The sequence below is a fragment of the Aedes aegypti genome, chromosome 1 (assembly GCF_002204515.2).
Source record: "Aedes aegypti strain LVP_AGWG chromosome 1, AaegL5.0 Primary Assembly, whole genome shotgun sequence".
NCBI lineage: Eukaryota > Metazoa > Arthropoda > Insecta > Diptera > Culicidae > Aedes > Aedes aegypti.
In genome coordinates, this window is record NC_035107.1 from 66,942,608 (window position 1) to 66,962,523 (window position 19,916).

Sequence of the window (19,916 nt, forward strand, 5' to 3'; positions counted from 1 at the left end):
ATTTAGTTTTGCGAAAAACTGCTATTTTTTGAGTGTTTTACAATTGACTCTGTTTTGGGCATTTTTTGATGAAAATTTAGTGTGTATTTTTCGGCAAACATAAGTTTACGGCTGGTATAAAGTATGCCTGGCATAAAAGTATTGATATTTTGTGTTTTAGCCAACAAACTTTTGCCCCACACTAGATTCGAACTTTTGCCCCACCGGTGGGGCAAAAGTTCGTTTAAGACAATCAATTTTGAAACTGTTATAACTAAAAATGGGTAAATATTTTGACACAAGTTTGTTCAGCAAAGTTATAGCCAATATGTTGAAGGTTCGCTGTATGGTATTTGTTTTGTTTCATCTGCTATTATTTTCCTGGAAACTTTGATTATACCACTAAGGTCAAACTTTTGCCCCACCTTACTCTACATGTAGTAAAGTTCAAAGTTTTTTTTATTCATATCACCCATTGTTTAACTGGCAATAGTTTGAAAAAAAAACTGTCGTTTTCGTTAAAAAATCATGTTTTGTGCAGTTTTTGTTGAATAACTTGATCGAAACAATTTTTTAGTGAAATGTGTTGTATGAACAGTTTGAAAACAACTAAATTTGCTTCAAAAGATTTGAAATCGGTTGATTAGTTATGGTCAAACAAAGATAAAAATTTTAGTAAGATGAGGAAACATTGGGAGAAATACTTTTAACTAAAACTAGCTTTGATCTCAGACAAATGTGGTGTTCTATAAAGTTTTCGTATTGATTTATATATAATTTAATTTTGAAGATAATGGTGCTAAAAGTTTCAAAATTGGTTAGAAAATGGCGAAGTTATGGTGACTTCACTGAAGGCTATTTTTATAACTTGAAAATTCACCTTCAAGACGCTTGCGCCACCTCTAAATCTTAATATTTTTAGGTCAAACTTTAGGGTTTCTCTTTACTTGTGATTTAAATTCATAAGAGCACACGAATTTTTGGTTTTGAGAACTTTTGAAAAATAAGCCGCACCCTACTGTAGCCTTTGAAATTGTTTTAAAGTTTTCATTGAAAAGTAAAAGTAAATTGAAATAATTTACTCATTACGCGTGGTAAAGATGGATACATTATGAGTGAAACTACCCCCAGCTGAGCACGTGGATTTTTTTCATAGTTTCACCCACAATGTATCCATGTATACCACGCGTAACGAGTTAATTATATTTTAAAAACCATGCGGATTGGATTACCGAACAGCTCAATATAAGCGTCAATTTAAAAGAAAGTGACTTTAGAAACCATTTTGGTAAAGAAAGAACTTATTAGACTTGTATCGGAAGTCTCTAAAAAGATATCTGCTACCAGTCCTGTAACTAGAAACTATTTTATTTTGGAAATCCTGAGAAAAGTTTTAATTTATAATACTATTGGAAACATTCATTAACATTTCAGTCGTCGCGCGAATTTTTGTAACGCGAGTAGTCGCGCGTTGTACTTTGTACAACACCATTGGTTTTGCGAATATCCTAGGATTCTGACCACTTAGAAATATGACGTCTTCGGCAAAATTGTTCAGTAGCTCAAGGGCTATCATTAATTTAGCTAAGAATTTCGGGATTTTGCCGCTAGGAGGCGCTAGTGAGCATGAAACTTGTGTTTCGCAGATCTTAGGATCCTGACCACTTAGAAAGATGGCGTCTTCGGCAAAGTTGTTCGGTAGCTCAAGGACTATCATTGTTTGAGCTATTTGATTTAAACTTTTGCCACCAGGCGGCACTGGTGAGCATAAAACATTTGTCTCTAAAATATCTCAGGAGCCTGATAATCACTTCGAATGATGGCGTCTTCGGCAGAGTTGTTCAGTAGCTCAAATTATTTCTTTGTTTAATCTTTAAAGATCGAGATTTTGCAAAATAATGATAGTCCCTGAGCTTCTGAACAACTTTGCCGAAGGTGTCTGTCTAAAAAGTCAACATCCTGCAGTATCCGCAAAACAAAAATTTCATGCTCATTAGCGCCGCCTGGTGTCAAAATATCCTATTTCTAAGCTCTAATAATGATAGCCCTTGAGCTACTGAACTACTTTGCCGAAGACACTATATTTCTAAGTGGTTAGGCTTTTGAGATATCTACAAACAAAAGTTTTATGCACAACTAGAGCTGCCTAGTGAAAAAATGTTCAATAAATTAGCTCGAACAATGATAGTGTTTAACTTACTAAACACAGTGCGCATCGTACCTTCGTGCTGTGCGTACACGAATTCTCTCTGCTCTTGGAAGTTTTCTTAAAAACTACCTAAAGCAATAAAACAGTACTTTTCAGTGCTACAAAAACAGTACTTTTCAGTGCTAAAATTAAAAACGGTACTTTTCAGTGCTACTAAAACAGTACTTTTCAGTACTATTTTTCTACTATTGATCCCTTTACGATCCTTGTTTGGACCCGTGCCTTCGATTTTTCGTTGGACCCGTTGGCGAAAGCTAGCGGTGGTAATCCTTCTTGGACACCGTCTTGGGAAAAAACCTTTCGAAGGTCACGTCTTCTTTCGTTTATTAATTAAACATGGTATCAACAACAAACAAAAGGAAGGGTGAATCTCTGAATTCACTACTTCCTTCCAAAAAAGTGGGTTTTAAAACTGTCACTACACGTGGCAAGAATGGAAGAAAGGACGTTTCTCCGGAATGCGAACTTTCTTCCAAGGGTGAAATGAATAATTGTATCGAAATGAGCAATCAGTTCGATGCGCTAGACAAATTTTCCGAACACCAAATCGAAGCAGCCTCTAGCCCAGGCTCTTTGATTCAAGTGAGGAAGCAAAGAGTGCCGCCTATCGTGGTCAGTTGTTCCGAATTTGGGGGATTTAGGCAGGAGATCTTGAACTCCATTAGGGGAATCAAGGTTTCCTTCCAAATCGCAAAGAAAGGAGACTGTCGCGTTTTGCCGGAAACTCTTAAAGATCGTGAGCTTCTTCTCAAACATCTTGAAGAGAAGAAGCACAAATTTTTTACTTATGACGACAAAACTGAACGTTTGTTCAACTTCATTAATACTCAAACGATTTCGAATCTTTTAATATGTTTTTCAAGCAAATTTCGTTGTTATAGTATTATTGAGTAAAGCGAATTTTGAAGTGGGAACTCTTCGTCCTACTGAGTAGAAGTTTTCTATTTCCGGAACTTTAAATTCTGTTTCGGCATATGTGTTAGCGACAATTTGATAGACACTGACCTCCAGCGAACAAGAGGAGACGTGCTCAACCTCAACTTATAATTCTATAAAATATATAGCGTTCATGTGTCGAATCTTCATTTTGATTTTTTCGTGGCAAGAAAATTGGGGGTTATGGTCCATTTTTTAATGATATTTTTTTTGCATTATTTAAGTTTGCAGAAATTGCATTGTTTCTATAAAACATGAGTTTATAAAGTATCTTGTTTTGATTTCCTAAGTTGAATAGTGCATATATTTTTAAACATGAGCAAAAATATTTTTGTTTCTAAACTATCCAAAAATTGTTTCAAAGTCCTCTTCAAAGGTTTAACAAATGAGAAAATCTAGTTTCAGCTTTAGAGATATTGGGCCGTATGAATAAAATGTAGTAAAGTTGAGTTTACTACATTCTCGGTAGTAAACGCTATATGTGGAACACGAGTGGAACATGTTTGTGTAATTTTCCTTTCTACACCTTTCGAACATACTACTAACAACGCATTGCTATGAATAAAGGTAGCATTTACTACAAAGCTACTGGTAGTTAGCTTCAGAGGTTGCTACACATGCTTTGAAATTGCAGAATTGAATGGAATAATTTACTTTTGAGTAAAAATCATGAGAAAACGATATGAGTTTTGATATTTCGGAAGGTATTTTGAGTTTTGTTTAGGAATTCTGAGGTTACGAAAACATTCGCCCCGCCAATGCTGAGATTCCGAAAAGATTACCGGCAGTAGCAATTTGTAATATCCGTGTGAATTCTGGCATTACGATAATTATGTTATTTTCTATGAATTTTAGGATGTCGGTAGGAATTCAGATATTTATAATGTAATTCTGAATTTTACGTGTAAATTCTGACATCTCAGATTTCCTTTGGAATTCCGAAATTCCTGTAGGTACTTTGGGATTCCGATTGGGATGTCAGATTTTTTATGGTAATTCTGAAAGTTTAAATACCATTCTAGGAATATTGCGGAAATATTAGGTATCTGGTAAAAACTCTAGAATTGGGGTGGGAAAGGGATTCCGAATATTAATCTCTTGGAACTCTGTGGGTATCTTTGAGACGGTATTGCTGTAAGAATCTATGAGATTGCGGTGGGATTCCTGCGAATTATTGTGTGAATATTTGTAATTCTGAAAATCAATCTTTGTAATTATTGTAAAAACCTTTAATAAGATTCCGTTGATCTCCAGTTCCGTTGGAATTTCAAAGCAAAGCTTCAATTTAAACGTTTTGAATGTCGGTAAATATTTTATAGATTTCAATGGGATTTATCGCAAAATCGATAAGAAATTTAATAATTTCAAAGGGAACCCTGGTGTTTTAGGGGAGATCCTCATTGAATTCTAACGACTACCAATGGAATCACTACAATTCCCATAAAAATCTCGACATTCTAAGTTCTAGACATTCCAAGGATACTATCAGAAACCCCTCAAAATAACGAGAATATCACAGAAACACTTAGAACTTCCGGAATTCAACATGCTGTTAAGAAAACACACGGGGAGCATCAAAATTCTACCGCAATTTCCCCAGAATCTCAGTACCGGTACTAGAAAATATGTGATTCCAAATTTGATAGCTGTAATCTCAAGATCTCTTCAAAGATGTTAAGCTAATATTAAAAAAAAATCATCAATCACTGGCGTTGTCGAAGACCGAAAACCACCCAGAAAATTATTTGATGTACCATCATCATAAAATCATAAACATAAAGAGAATACCAGACTAAACGCAAAATTACACTACAAATCTTGTCAAATAACAGCACCTTCATGATTTGTGCAAATTGTCGCGTAATCGATTAGATTCCATGGATTTTCTTCATATGCATGATTGTATTAATTTTAAGTGTCACTCTGAATAGATTGTTCTTTACGTGCAGAATCACTCTGCACTCTGAATGGAAATTTCTTAACGTGCAGCTTCAGTCACTGCTCATGTTCGAAAGTAGTAAGTACTACATGTTCGAAAAGTTTTTTATTCATACCAAAAGTGTAGTAAACTTTGTGGATTTTGTTTTTGAGTAGATACTAGAGTAAAGTGGGGCAAAAGTTCGAGTGGGGTAAGAGTTTCTTTTTGAGATTTCTCGCTCAAATCAAATCAAAACTTAGATATGTTATGGTGGTTCGAATACTATTCAAGTAAGAGACTTTTACTCCAAGTATCATAAAAATCGTTTGAGATTTGGAAAAGTTATGGCTATATGTTGTTTTTCGACGTAAATATTGTAATATTTGGTCAAACTTTCGATGCATGGAACCAAATGAAGATAAAATATTTTTCAATATTTTATGTAAGGGCGTTTCTAGGCCTATCATAAGGATGCTTTGACGTGTATTAGTTTTTCCATAAATAGTTGGAATCAATTTTTGGCCCATAGCGGGGCAAAAGTTCGAATCTGCGGGGCAAAAGTTCGACCCATGTATAAACCCACGGAAAAATTTTCAAATTTCCTGAAATCTACATATTATCTTCAAATTTAGCGAAATTTGCCTGATCGTGCGAAAAATGGCACAAAAATTTTACATTTTCATTTAGTTTTGCGAAAAACTGCTATTTTTTGAGTGTTTTACAATTGACTCTGTTTTGGGCATTTTTTGATGAAAATTTAGTGTGTATTTTTCGGCAAACATAAGTTTACGGCTGGTATAAAGTATGCCTGGCATAAAAGTATTGATATTTTGTGTTTTAGCCAACAAACTTTTGCCCCACACTAGATTCGAACTTTTGCCCCACCGGTGGGGCAAAAGTTCGTTTAAGACAATCAATTTTGAAACTGTTATAACTAAAAATGGGTAAATATTTTGACACAAGTTTGTTCAGCAAAGTTATAGCCAATATGTTGAAGGTTCGCTGTATGGTATTTGTTTTGTTTCATCTGCTATTATTTTCCTGGAAACTTTGATTATACCACTAAGGTCAAACTTTTGCCCCACCTTACTCTACATGTAGTAAAGTTCAAAGTTTTTTTTATTCATATCACCCATTGTTTAACTGGCAATAGTTTGAAAAAAAAACTGTCGTTTTCGTTAAAAAATCATGTTTTGTGCAGTTTTTGTTGAATAACTTGATCGAAACAATTTTTTAGTGAAATGTGTTGTATGAACAGTTTGAAAACAACTAAATTTGCTTCAAAAGATTTGAAATCGGTTGATTAGTTATGGTCAAACAAAGATAAAAATTTTAGTAAGATGAGGAAACATTGGGAGAAATACTTTTAACTAAAACTAGCTTTGATCTCAGACAAATGTGGTGTTCTATAAAGTTTTCGTATTGATTTATATATAATTTAATTTTGAAGATAATGGTGCTAAAAGTTTCAAAATTGGTTAGAAAATGGCGAAGTTATGGTGACTTCACTGAAGGCTATTTTTATAACTTGAAAATTCACCTTCAAGACGCTTGCGCCACCTCTAAATCTTAATATTTTTAGGTCAAACTTTAGGGTTTCTCTTTACTTGTGATTTAAATTCATAAGAGCACACGAATTTTTGGTTTTGAGAACTTTTGAAAAATAAGCCGCACCCTACTGTAGCCTTTGAAATTGTTTTAAAGTTTTCATTGAAAAGTAAAAGTAAATTGAAATAATTTACTCATTACGCGTGGTAAAGATGGATACATTATGAGTGAAACTACCCCCAGCTGAGCACGTGGATTTTTTTCATAGTTTCACCCACAATGTATCCATGTATACCACGCGTAACGAGTTAATTATATTTTAAAAACCATGCGGATTGGATTACCGAACAGCTCAATATAAGCGTCAATTTAAAAGAAAGTGACTTTAGAAACCATTTTGGTAAAGAAAGAACTTATTAGACTTGTATCGGAAGTCTCTAAAAAGATATCTGCTACCAGTCCTGTAACTAGAAACTATTTTATTTTGGAAATCCTGAGAAAAGTTTTAATTTATAATACTATTGGAAACATTCATTAACATTTCAGTCGTCGCGCGAATTTTTGTAACGCGAGTAGTCGCGCGTTGTACTTTGTACAACACCATTGGTTTTGCGAATATCCTAGGATTCTGACCACTTAGAAATATGACGTCTTCGGCAAAATTGTTCAGTAGCTCAAGGGCTAGCATTAATTTAGCTAAGAATTTCGGGATTTTGCCGCTAGGAGGCGCTAGTGAGCATGAAACTTGTGTTTCGCAGATCTTAGGATCCTGACCACTTAGAAAGATGGCGTCTTCGGCAAAGTTGTTCGGTAGCTCAAGGACTATCATTGTTTGAGCTATTTGATTTAAACTTTTGCCACCAGGCGGCACTGGTGAGCATAAAACATTTGTCTCTAAAATATCTCAGGAGCCTGATAATCACTTCGAATGATGGCGTCTTCGGCAGAGTTGTTCAGTAGCTCAAATTATTTCTTTGTTTAATCTTTAAAGATCGAGATTTTGCAAAATAATGATAGTCCCTGAGCTTCTGAACAACTTTGCCGAAGGTGTCTGTCTAAAAAGTCAACATCCTGCAGTATCCGCAAAACAAAAATTTCATGCTCATTAGCGCCGCCTGGTGTCAAAATATCCTATTTCTAAGCTCTAATAATGATAGCCCTTGAGCTACTGAACTACTTTGCCGAAGACACTATATTTCTAAGTGGTTAGGCTTTTGAGATATCTACAAACAAAAGTTTTATGCACAACTAGAGCTGCCTAGTGAAAAAATGTTCAATAAATTAGCTCGAACAATGATAGTGTTTAACTTACTAAACACAGTGCGCATCGTACCTTCGTGCTGTGCGTACACGAATTCTCTCTGCTCTTGGAAGTTTTCTTAAAAACTACCTAAAGCAATAAAACAGTACTTTTCAGTGCTACAAAAACAGTACTTTTCAGTGCTAAAATTAAAAACGGTACTTTTCAGTGCTACTAAAACAGTACTTTTCAGTACTATTTTTCTACTATTGATCCCTTTACGATCCTTGTTTGGACCCGTGCCTTCGATTTTTCGTTGGACCCGTTGGCGAAAGCTAGCGGTGGTAATCCTTCTTGGACACCGTCTTGGGAAAAAACCTTTCGAAGGTCACGTCTTCTTTCGTTTATTAATTAAACATGGTATCAACAACAAACAAAAGGAAGGGTGAATCTCTGAATTCACTACTTCCTTCCAAAAAAGTGGGTTTTAAAACTGTCACTACACGTGGCAAGAATGGAAGAAAGGACGTTTCTCCGGAATGCGAACTTTCTTCCAAGGGTGAAATGAATAATTGTATCGAAATGAGCAATCAGTTCGATGCGCTAGACAAATTTTCCGAACACCAAATCGAAGCAGCCTCTAGCCCAGGCTCTTTGATTCAAGTGAGGAAGCAAAGAGTGCCGCCTATCGTGGTCAGTTGTTCCGAATTTGGGGGATTTAGGCAGGAGATCTTGAACTCCATTAGGGGAATCAAGGTTTCCTTCCAAATCGCAAAGAAAGGCAGTGATGGAAAGTGGCGAACGCTTCTTCTGAACTGGAACAAAAACAAAACCAAACGCTCCCGAGCGTCAGAGTGCTGGCTTAGTCGCATCTGTCGACTCCCGAGTAACTGAAGCTAAAAGTGATTCGCGAACGTGTTCGGAGCTGCTCAGAGTCATATTGTGCTTTTGGGAAAAAAGCTGCTTACCCTCCGAGATTTATGGTTTTCAAGGGCTTTTGACTACAAACTAGTAGTTTACTGTCGATATGATGGTTATACAATTAATTTGTCTGTCAAAACCATAATAAATCACACCTTGCTCGGTTACTCGCGAGTAAACGCTCCCGAGCTTGTTGCTACTTCTTTTGACATGTTCTCCCGAGCAGACGGGTGCGGGCTTACTCACACCTAGACAGATCCCGAGTCTGTGATGTTTGTTATGCGTTGGTATACACTCGTGAGCTGCTTCGTGATGCGAACTTTTCCAGCACTGAAGAAAGGAGACTGTCGCGTTTTGCCGGAAACTCTTAAAGATCGTGAGCTTCTTCTCAAACATCTTGAAGAGAAGAAGCACAAATTTTTTACTTATGACGACAAAACTGAACGTTTGTTCAAAGTTGTCTTGAAAGGTCTCTCAAGTGACTATAAATCACCTGAAGAGATCAAAAATGGAATAAATGATTTACTTGGATTTTCCCCAGTCCAAGTAATCATTATGAAAAAGAGAACCCAATCTGGCATTGTTCGGAAAGGGCTTTCTCAAGAATTTTATTTAGTTCACTTTAACAAAAAAGAACTAAATAATATTAAAGCTTTAGAAAAAGCAAAACTTTTGTTCGATGTCCGTGTGACATGGGAACATTTCCAGAAACCTGGAGGAAATTACCAGAACCCCACTCAGTGCCGTCGGTGCCAAAAGTGGGGTCATGGTACAAAAAATTGTCGCATGGATGCTAAATGCATGATTTGCGGAGGTTCTTCTCACGCCAAAGACGTCTGTCCAGTGAAGGAAGATACCACCATAAGTCCAATTTTTGGAATTGTCCTTCACGCAAAAAGGTCATTGAAGCTCGTGCCAGGCAGATGAAAGATAATATCCGTTACGATAACGGTCGTTTCCGGAATTTGCCTGGTAGAGTATCGAACAATGCTCATTTTTCAGTTAACGATCGCTTGATCATGAATCATACCCATCAGGAAGATCATAATCATGCTCATTCACAAACTAATTTTAATCCGTCGGGTAGCCGTTCGAATCTTTCTATTTCGAATGTATCTACCCACGGTAAATCCTTTGCCGATATCGTAGCAGGAAATTCGAACTCCTCCCCTGTTCGATCCATGGGTACCCATTCCACTTGTCTCAAATCAAATGGAAAAAGCCCTACCGCCATAGGTAACTCCGCTTCTTCGTCTACCGGAAATTCCAATGGGAAATCACATGACATGTCTGCCTCTGATTTTAATTTTCTAACTGAACAATTGAATCTAATGATTGATGCAATGTTCAAAGCCACCACTATGACTGAAGCAGTCCAAGTAGGTGTAAAATTCACAAATCAAATTGTTATTGGATTACGTTTTTCTAATGGATCCAAATAATAATTTAAATATTTTAAATTGGAATGCTCGTTCTCTGAATGGTAAAGAGGATGAGCTGTTTAATTTTCTTACGGTTAATAACGTGCATATAGCAGTTATTACCGAAACGTATTTAAAACCTGGATCTAAACTCAAAAGAGATCCTAACTTTTTTGTTTATCGTAATGATCGACTTGATGGAGCATGTGGGGGAGTTGCAATCATCATTCATAGGCGTATAAAACATCAACTGTTTTCATCATTTGAAACTAAAGTTTTTGAAACTTTCGGTGTTTCTGCTGAAACACAGTTTGGTAAATATACTTTCATAGCTGCCTATTTGCCTTTTCAATGCTCTGGGCAGCAAGTTAATTTGCTCCAAACTGACTTGCGTAAATTGACTCGCAATAAGTCAAAATTTTTTGTCATTGGTGACTTTAATGCCAAACATCGGTCATGGAATAATTCTCAAAGTAATTCCAACGGCAGAATTTTATTTGATGAGTGCTCTTCAGGATATTTCTCAATTCAATACCCTGATAGCCCTACATGTTTTCCTCTTCTAGAAATCCATCTACGATTGACTTGGTCTTAACCGACTCTAGTCATCTTTGTAGCCAATTAGTTACTCATGCTGATTTTGATTCTGATCATGTCCCTGTTACATTTCAAATATCCCAAGAAGCGATTCTCAATCCTATCAGCTCTACTTTCAATTATTTACGAGCCGACTGGAATATATATAAAACGTATGTTGACTCCAATCTTGATGTTAACATTTCTTTAGAAACTAAACTTGATATTGACAATGCTCTTGAAACTTTAACAAATTCCATTGTTGAAGCCCGGAGCATTGCAATTCCAAAATGTGAAGTAAAATTTCAATCCGTGATTATAGACGATGATCTTAAACTCTTGATCCGTCTAAAAAACGTGAGGAGAAGGCAATTTCAACGCACTCGCGATCCTGCTATGAAAATTATATGGCAGGATTTGCAGAAAGAAATCAAGAAACGTTTTGCTCAATTAAGAAACAAAAATTTTGAAAATAAAATTTCTCAATTGGACCCTGGCTCTAAGCCCTTTTGGAAATTATCTAAAATCTTGAAAAAACCTCAGAAGCCAATACCGGCATTGAAAGAGGAAAACAAATTATTACTAACTAATTGCGAAAAAGCTCAAAAACTTGCTATGCAGTTTGAAAGTGCGCACAATTTTAATTTAGGACTTACTAGTCCAATTGAAAATGAAGTTACTCAGGAGTTCGAAAATATTCTCAATCAAGAGAACGTTTTCGAAAATGCCTGGGAGACTGATTTGGAAGAAGTGAGAACTATTATTAAAAAATTCAAAAACATGAAAGCTCCTGGCGATGATGGAATTTTCTACATCCTCATCAAGAAACTTCCAGAAAGTAGCTTATCATTTTTAGTTGATATATTTAACAAATGTTTTCAATTAGCATATTTTCCTGACAAATGGAAAAATGCTAAGGTTGTTCCAATTTTAAAACCAGACAAAAATCCTGCAGAAGCTTCTAGCTATCGTCCAATCAGTTTGCTTTCCTCCATCAGTAAACTTTTTGAAAAGGTTATTTTGAACAGAATGATGGCCCACATCAATGAAAATTCAATTTTTGCCAATGAACAGTTCGGATTCCGCCATGGACATTCGACCACTCATCAACTTTTACGTGTAACAAATTTGATCCGTTCCAACAAATCTGAAGGCTATTCTACTGGTCTTGCTCTTCTAGACATAGAAAAAGCATTTGACAGTGTTTGGCATGAAGGTTTGATTGTAAAATTAAAAAACTTTAATTTTCCAACATACATTGTTAGAATAATTCAAAGTTATCTGTCAAATCGTACACTTCAGGTTAATTATCAGAACTCCAGATCTGAAAGACTTCCTGTAAGAGCTGGTGTTCCTCAAGGCAGCATTTTGGGACCAATATTATACAATATTTTCACATCTGACTTACCTGAGCTACCTCAGGGATGTCAAAAATCTTTGTTTGCGGATGACACAGGCCTCTCCGCCAAAGGTCGAAGCCTGCGTGTCATCTGTAGTCGATTGCAAAAAAGTTTGGATATTTTTTCTTCATACTTGCAAAAATGGAAGATTTCTCCTAATGCTTCCAAAACTCAACTAATAATATTCCCACATAAACCAAAAGCTCTTTATTTGAAACCTTCAAATAGACATGTTGTCACGATGAGAGGGGTTCCAATAAATTGGTCAGATGAAGTTAAGTATCTAGGGCTCATGCTAGATAAGAATTTAACTTTCAAAAATCACATTGAGGGCATTCAAGCCAAATGTAATAAATATGTAAAATGTCTCTATCCCCTTATCAATAGAAAATCAAAACTTTGTCTTAAGAACAAGCTGTTGATATTCAAACAAATTTTCAGGCCAGCCATGTTGTATGCTGTACCAATATGGACTAGCTGTTGTAATACCAGGAAGAAAGCTCTGCAGAGAATTCAAAATAAAATTTTGAAAATGATTCTGAGGCTTCCTCCCTGGTATAGTACCAATGAGTTACATAGAATATCCAATGTTGAAACATTGGAACAAATGTCAAATACAATCATTAATAATTTCAGGCAAAAATCGTTACAATCTTCTATTGCCACGATTAATGCGTTATATGTTTAGGTTAAGTTAGGTTAAGTATATTAAAAACATTTTTTTTCTCTTATAAGCAGGTGAAATCAACTCACCTGTAAAAAAAAACTGAACTGCTACGGCAAATGAAATGTAATATGTTGTTAACAAAATGTTAATTCAATCTTAAATTTGTTTTACCAAATTAGGATGATAGTGTTGTCAAATAACACAGAACACCTAGATATAAGAAATGAATGTAATGTTTGGAATGATACTAATAAAGAAATTAAAAAAAAAAAAAAAAAAAAAAAAAAAAAAAAAAAAAAAAAAAAAAAAAAAAAAAAAAAAAAAAAAAAAAACTTACTAAACAATTTTGCAGAAAACGCCAGCCTTCTAAATGGTCAGGATCCTGAAATATCTGCAAAACAAAATAAAACCTTCATGCCCACTAGTGCCGCCTAGCGGTCAAATTTTAAATTAAATTAGGAACCAGAAGATAGCGCTTAACCTCCAGAACAACTTTACTAAAGACCCTAAGTTTCTAAATTATCTGGATTTTGAGATATACCGATTGCAAACTGTGGTTTGCTCAAACCGTATATAGTGCGTAAATTATTATGCGACTTCCATGTACATTTGTTGATTTTACCGTATTATAAAGGACCAGACTGTAAAAAAAATCTGCCGAGTATTGTTCTTAAAAAGATGCTTGAGGAATACATTTTGGTTTGGTGTCGATAGATATCTTTGTTGCAAAATGATAGAATATAAATCACAACTGTTGTACAAAGTACAACAGCGCGACAGCCCGAAGGTTAATAATCGAGAATTTTCAAATTTTGTGAAGGACTACTATTAGAAATTTAAATTTACTTCATAAAGAAATGAAAAAAAAAAACAGATTGCAATTCAAATACATGGTAACAATTTTAACTGAGATCAGTGAAAACCTCATTAGACGTCATAACTTTATAACTGAGCGATTCTCGCTGAAACCAGGCCGCCATCGGCACCCATCGTTAGAATTCCAATTTCATGTCATTGATCGCTAGTTTTCGATAAATTTAAGAGAGATCCTTTCGGTTTTCTCAAATTGGTAATCGTACGCCAGCTAGCTAAACAGCTCATTTTTTATAAATCTTAGGTATTTTTCCACGTGATATGTCTTATAATTTCCCTTGGAACACTTAGCAAACTTAGTGGCATCATACAGAGAAAGGATATAGCATTCATTTGAAGTTAAAAAAAATGGCGGCCATTTTAAATTTGGCCGCCATCATGAATTTGGGATAATCGTTTTTTCAACATTAGCGCACCACTCGTTTTAAATTCTGAAATCACCATCAGAAAGCTGAGGAAAAATTGTGTAAGATAGGCTATAAAAACTAGGTGAGCAATGGTAACTACCCTATGAAAAGAACGATTTTCTAAATCATGTTCCACGATTTTGACGTATATGGCGAGTGCAATCAATGCAAACATTATTTTTGTACAACAAAGAAACAAATGTTCAATCGTTGGTGTTTTATTCGAGTCTAGTGAGTAATAAGGGTATTATTTTGAGTGATAAAATCTGGCGATTGTCTTGGATTTTGACACCATTTTGACGAAAACTTTTTTGTTTCTCATTATTTTTACAGCATATTTTCACAAGTTTTCTTTTCTATTTTCAAAATCTGTATCGGTTTTGATCATAGGTCATCTGTAGCCGGAGATATTCTAAAATTCCTTGGGGACCGACGCGTAGCCATATCTCATGAAAATATCTCAGGCTAAAGATTGTTTCTCATGTTCGATTATTCGCTTTTCTAAACTCCACTTCAATGAGAGTCTATTGTGAAAAAAATGAAACAAATCGGTGGAATCGTTTTTCGCGTAATGAGTTTTTATATTTTTGGCACCACTCCGACCGTGACAAGTTCTTGAAAACTTCAAAAAACAGCATGTTGTAATTTGAAGATTTCTTGGAGACAAATCAACCGATTTGTATGATTTTTTTCAAAGAAACTCCTTATTACGTGATATTGTATAGCTCACATTTTATTTTTTTTATCGATTGAGTAAAAATAACGGCGATCAAAGAAATTTTATATGGGAAGTGTCGGTCCCCCAAGGAATATCGGAATATCTTCAAAACCGACCACCAATGGTCAATACCTTGTCAATAGAACTTGTGGAAAAATGGTGCAAAAATATCGAGAAACAAAAAAGTTATCGCGATTTGAATATTTTTTGTTGGGAAAAATGAAGCTGCTGGTAGAGGAGTTAATATGATTAAACAAAATGGCTTCGTCGTATGGGCTTCTTCCTTTTGCAACCCATTCTAGCCACAACTTTTATCATGCACCTATTGCAGGACTTGTAGCGACTGAGTACATTTGAAATAGGAACATTAGAGTCTTTATGCTTGAAAAAATAAGAGACCGAATGGAAACCAAAAAGAAAGCATAAAGGAATCAACAAAACAAAAATAATATTAACGAGAATCAAGAGATTGAAATCTGCCTAAGAGTTTTGCAGAAAATCCTGCCAGACATTTTTCTAAGATTTTTTTTTGATTCACAAGAAAAGTTAAAAAAAAAATTAGGAATTTCATAAGAAACTAATTCTGGCATTTATCCAAAGAATTCATTCTTCAACGACCATGTTAAGAAATTTTTAAGGATAACCCCAGAAACTATTCTAGGGACTCCACAATGAATTTCTTTTGGAATTCCTTCACTGATTCATTCACTAGTTTTTTTTAAGAAATCTTGGAATTCATCCAATAATTCAAGCAAAATTTATCCAGAGATGCCTTTACCGATTTCTTGGGATTTCCTCTAGAGTTGTATTTCAATATTTCCAATTTCTTTAGGGATATCTTTAGAAATTTCACTAGAGATGCCTCCTCTTTATCATTTTTTTTATAGAGTTTTGGCACTTCTCAGCGAAAAAAATTGGTTGAAGCTATTACCTACCTCGGGCGATCTGTATGTCAGAGGGGATTAGGCTCTGCGGATCTCATATTTCGGTTTTTAAATTGTAATGAGTCGATTTTCAATTGTGGTGGTTCAGGAACCACTTTATTTGTCACTATACTACAGGTTCCAAGAATCACCACTTTTTGAATGCTGTGTAGGTCCTTCTTCAATTTCAGCTTATCTAGGGAACTTAGGAGAGATTCCGGGTCGATTCCATTCGCTGAAAGGAACTATACGGAACAATACGGACGTCCTCTAGGAGCCACATCAGCTTCAACTCCTCCGCCAAGACATGGTACTTTGCTATCTTGTAGGAGAACGTTGATTGAACACTGTGGTCCAGCGGTACAGCGATGTCGATTAGTGTAATTCGTTTTATCATTTTGTCCTAGACTACAATATCGGGGTGGTTGGCACAGATGAGAACCTCCGTTATGATGTCGCGATCGCAGTACAGCTTTATGCAATTGTATTCCAGAACCGGGTCAGGCAGATATTTGTAACAGGGCACAAATCGGTCCACCAAGTTGTGCTTAAGAGCAAACTGTTGGTGCACAATCTTTGTTGTGACGATCGAGGTAGGCTGATCCAGCTAGTACCGAACAGCCAGCAACGACCTGCTTCGATAGTCTCCCCTACTGAATTGCACCTTCTACAGCGGTAATCCACGGCTTCGATCAATATGTACTGCCGATGAATCTTCGTCGCAATTACCCGGTCTAGGATGGCTACCATGAAACCTTGTTTCTGAGAAGAGATCACCCCGCACCAGCCACGTGTTTGACGTCACTTTATCGATGTGCTCGAGCTCCAGTTGATGGGGGTGCCGCATTTTTCTTTGAGCATCCCTTGTAACAAAATCCTCGAAGAAATTTGTGCACAAATGGTCGGAATAATTGCTGTAGTATTTCCGGTGTTGAACCTTAAATCAAATTTTGAAGAACCCATGGACATTCAACCATAAAAAAATGTTCGAGAATCGTTTGGAACAACTGCAGGAGCAATTCGTGGATATTTTTGATACATTTTTAGTTAAATTAACTGTGGAATTTCTAAAGAGTTCTCATTAGATTTACTGAATTATTCCCTGGGAGAACTTGAATACAATTCTTGAAACTAACCGTAATTGAATTCATGAAGGAATTAAAATAACTGAAAAACGGAGTAGATGTAGATGTTCGAAAGGTGGAAGCAGCACTACGATGAACACCTGAATGGCGCAGAGAACACAGGCACAGAAGGTCAGGACAGCGAAGGCGATGGCTACGTCAGCACAGCGGATAGCGGAAATCAACCAGCTCCCACGATGGGGGAAGTTAAGGATGCCATTCAACAGCTCAAGAACAACAAAGCCGCTGGCAAGGATGGTATCGGAGCCGAACTCATCAAGATGGGCCCGGACAGGTTGGCCGCTTGTCTGCATCGGCTGATAGTCAGAATCTGGGAAACGGAACAGCTACCGGAGGAGTGGAAGCAAGGTGTTATATGCCCTATCTACAAAAAGGGCGACAAACTGGAGTGTGAAAATTATCGTGCAATCACCATCCTAAACGCCGCCTATAAAGTGCTATCCCAGATTCTCTTCCGTCGTCTATCACCTATAGCAAACGAGTTCGTGGGAAGTTATCAAGCAGGTTTCATCGACGGCCGCTCGACAACGGACCAGATCTTTTCCGTGCGGCAAATCCTCCAGAAATGCCGTGAGTACCAGGTCCCTACGCACCATTTGTTCATCGATTTCAAGGCGGCATACGATAGTATCGACCGCATAGAGCTATGGAAAATCATGGACGAGAACAGCTTTCCCGGGAAGCTCACAAGATTGATCAGAGCAACGATGGACGGTGTGCAAAACTGCGTGAAGATCTCGGGCGAACACTCCAGTTCGTTCGAGTCTCGGCGGGGACTACGACAGGGCGATGGACTTTCGTGCCTGTTGTTCAATATTGCGCTTGAAGGTGTCATGCGGAGAGCCGGACTTAACAGTCGAGGCACGATTTTCACGAGATCCGGACAATTTGTTTGCTTCGCGGACGACATGGATATTATTGGGAGAAAATTTGAAACGGTGGCAGATTTGTTCACCCGCCTGAAACGCGAAGCAACAAGAGTCGGGCTAATGGTGAATGCGTCGAAAACAAAGTACATGCTGGTTGGCGGAACTGAGCGCGACAGGACCCGCCTAGGAAGCAGTGTTACGATAGACGGGGATACCTTCGAGGTGGTGGACGAGTTCGTCTACCTCGGATCCTTGTTGACGGCTGACAACAATGTTAGTCGGGAAATACGAAGGCGCATCATCAGCGGAAGTCGTGCCTACTATGGGCTCCAGAAGAAACTGCGGTCAAGAAAGATTCACCCCCGCACCAAATGCACGATGTACAAAACGCTCATAAGACCGGTAGTCCTCTATGGGCATGAGGCGTGGACTATGCTCGAGGAGGACTTGCAAGCTCTTGGGGTTTTCGAACGCCGAGTGCTAAGGACGATCTTCGGCGGCGTGCAGGAGAACGGCGTGTGGCGGCGAAGGATGAACCACGAGCTCGCTCAACTCTACGGCGAACCCAGTATCGTGAAGGTAGCTAAAGCTGGAAGGATACGCTGGGCAGGGCATGTTGCAAGAATGCCGGACAACAACCCTGTAAAGATGGTGTTCGCCACGAATCCGGTCGGAACAAGAAGGCGTGGGGCGCAGCGAGCTAGGTGGATTGATCAGGTACACCAGGACCTGGAGAGCGTGGGTCACAGTCGAGGATGGAGAGAAGCGGCCATGAACCGAGGGAATTGGCGAAATATTGTTGGCGAGGCTTTATCAAGATAATTGATGTAAAGCCAAATAAGTAAGTAGTATGTAGATGTTCCTGGAGAAACAATCAACATTTAAATTCTACAAACACTCTGGAATACATCCTTAGGGGTTTTCTTGGAATAACTCCTGTAGGAATCTTTGGAAGATTTGATAGAGTAAGTACCGGAAAAATCGATGTAAAACTGTAATTGGAAGGAACGTCTCTACAGGAAATTGCGGACAAGTATTTTGAAAAACGTTTCACAGTATTCCCTGAGGAAATTCCTTATTAGGTATTTCGAATCAGAATTTACTGCAAGGAGAAGTAAAATAGTGACTTATACCTTCCATTAAAAATAGAGACTTTTTAGAGACTCCCTTTAAAATAGAGACTATATCTCTAAAATGCGACCTGTTACAAGCCCTGCTATTGCCCCGAAATGTATCAAAATTGAAATTTTCGTAGATAAATAATCAAATTCCTTCACAATACTCTTAACAGATTCCTAGAACGACTCCTTTTTGGGATTTTGAATAAATTTACAAAGAGATTTTCGTGATACAATAAAAGTCTCGAGTGCCCCAAATATGGCCCACCCTAATGTGCACCACGGATGTTTATTGGTAAAGCATGACCTAATAACACGGCAAGATTTTCACCGACCAAAGACCAGCACTCCCCGAAAAAATTCCTCACTTTTCCCCTCTCGCACGAACTTTTGGTCACTTCCCGCAAACTTCCACCGGAATTAAAACATTCCCCGGCCATAAAACCCCGGAAAATCCTCCACGAAAAGCGAAAAAACGCCGTCCATTCCCGCATCTCGCAGAGGCATAAGGCAAGGCAAAATATTTACTTCTCTGGCGCTGGCTCCGATTGCGTATCATCCAGCTGGACATATTCATCGTTTTTCGCTGCTGGCCGCTGCCTTTCGGGGTCGATTTTGCACTTCCGCCGTTCGCGGCACTTCCGAGCACACTTTGGACACCGTTTTTCACCAGCGGAACGCGATATTTTCCGTACAATTGCCGAACAATTTCTCCGACGCGCAAACACTGTTCTTCATGATTATTTCACTCTGCGATGGCGATGCGATGCGAGACGGCGAGCGATCAAAATTTTTGTGTCGGAGGGCCCATGCAGCAGCAAGCCACTAAACGGGGAGCTTGACGTTTCGGCCGTGTGTTTTTAACGGTTTTGTGCGGGGCCCATGCAGAATTTGATGCTTGCACGTACAGTCGACTCTCCACATGTGGATGCATCTCGTCTCGATATCTCTCTCTACATGGAGAAATCAGATTACCCAAAAAATAAATTCTTTATACTCAAATTTGGATAAACTGCATTTAGTTTTTACCCACGGTTGGGTTGTTTTG

General features: G+C 37.5%; 1 protein-coding gene across 1 annotated transcript in view; it reads right to left on the reverse strand.

The window, feature by feature from the left end:
• The window catches only part of LOC5572395 (rapamycin-insensitive companion of mTOR), a 91,070-nt gene extending 71,406 nt beyond the window's left edge, over positions 1-19,664 (reverse strand). The window contains exon 1 of the mRNA XM_021838690.1: positions 19,397-19,664. Coding sequence (XP_021694382.1) covers positions 19,397-19,445 — 49 coding nt within the window. The 5' untranslated portion in view covers positions 19,446-19,664. The remainder of the gene's footprint in view (positions 1-19,396) is intronic.
• Between the last annotated feature and the right edge of the window lie 252 nt (positions 19,665-19,916).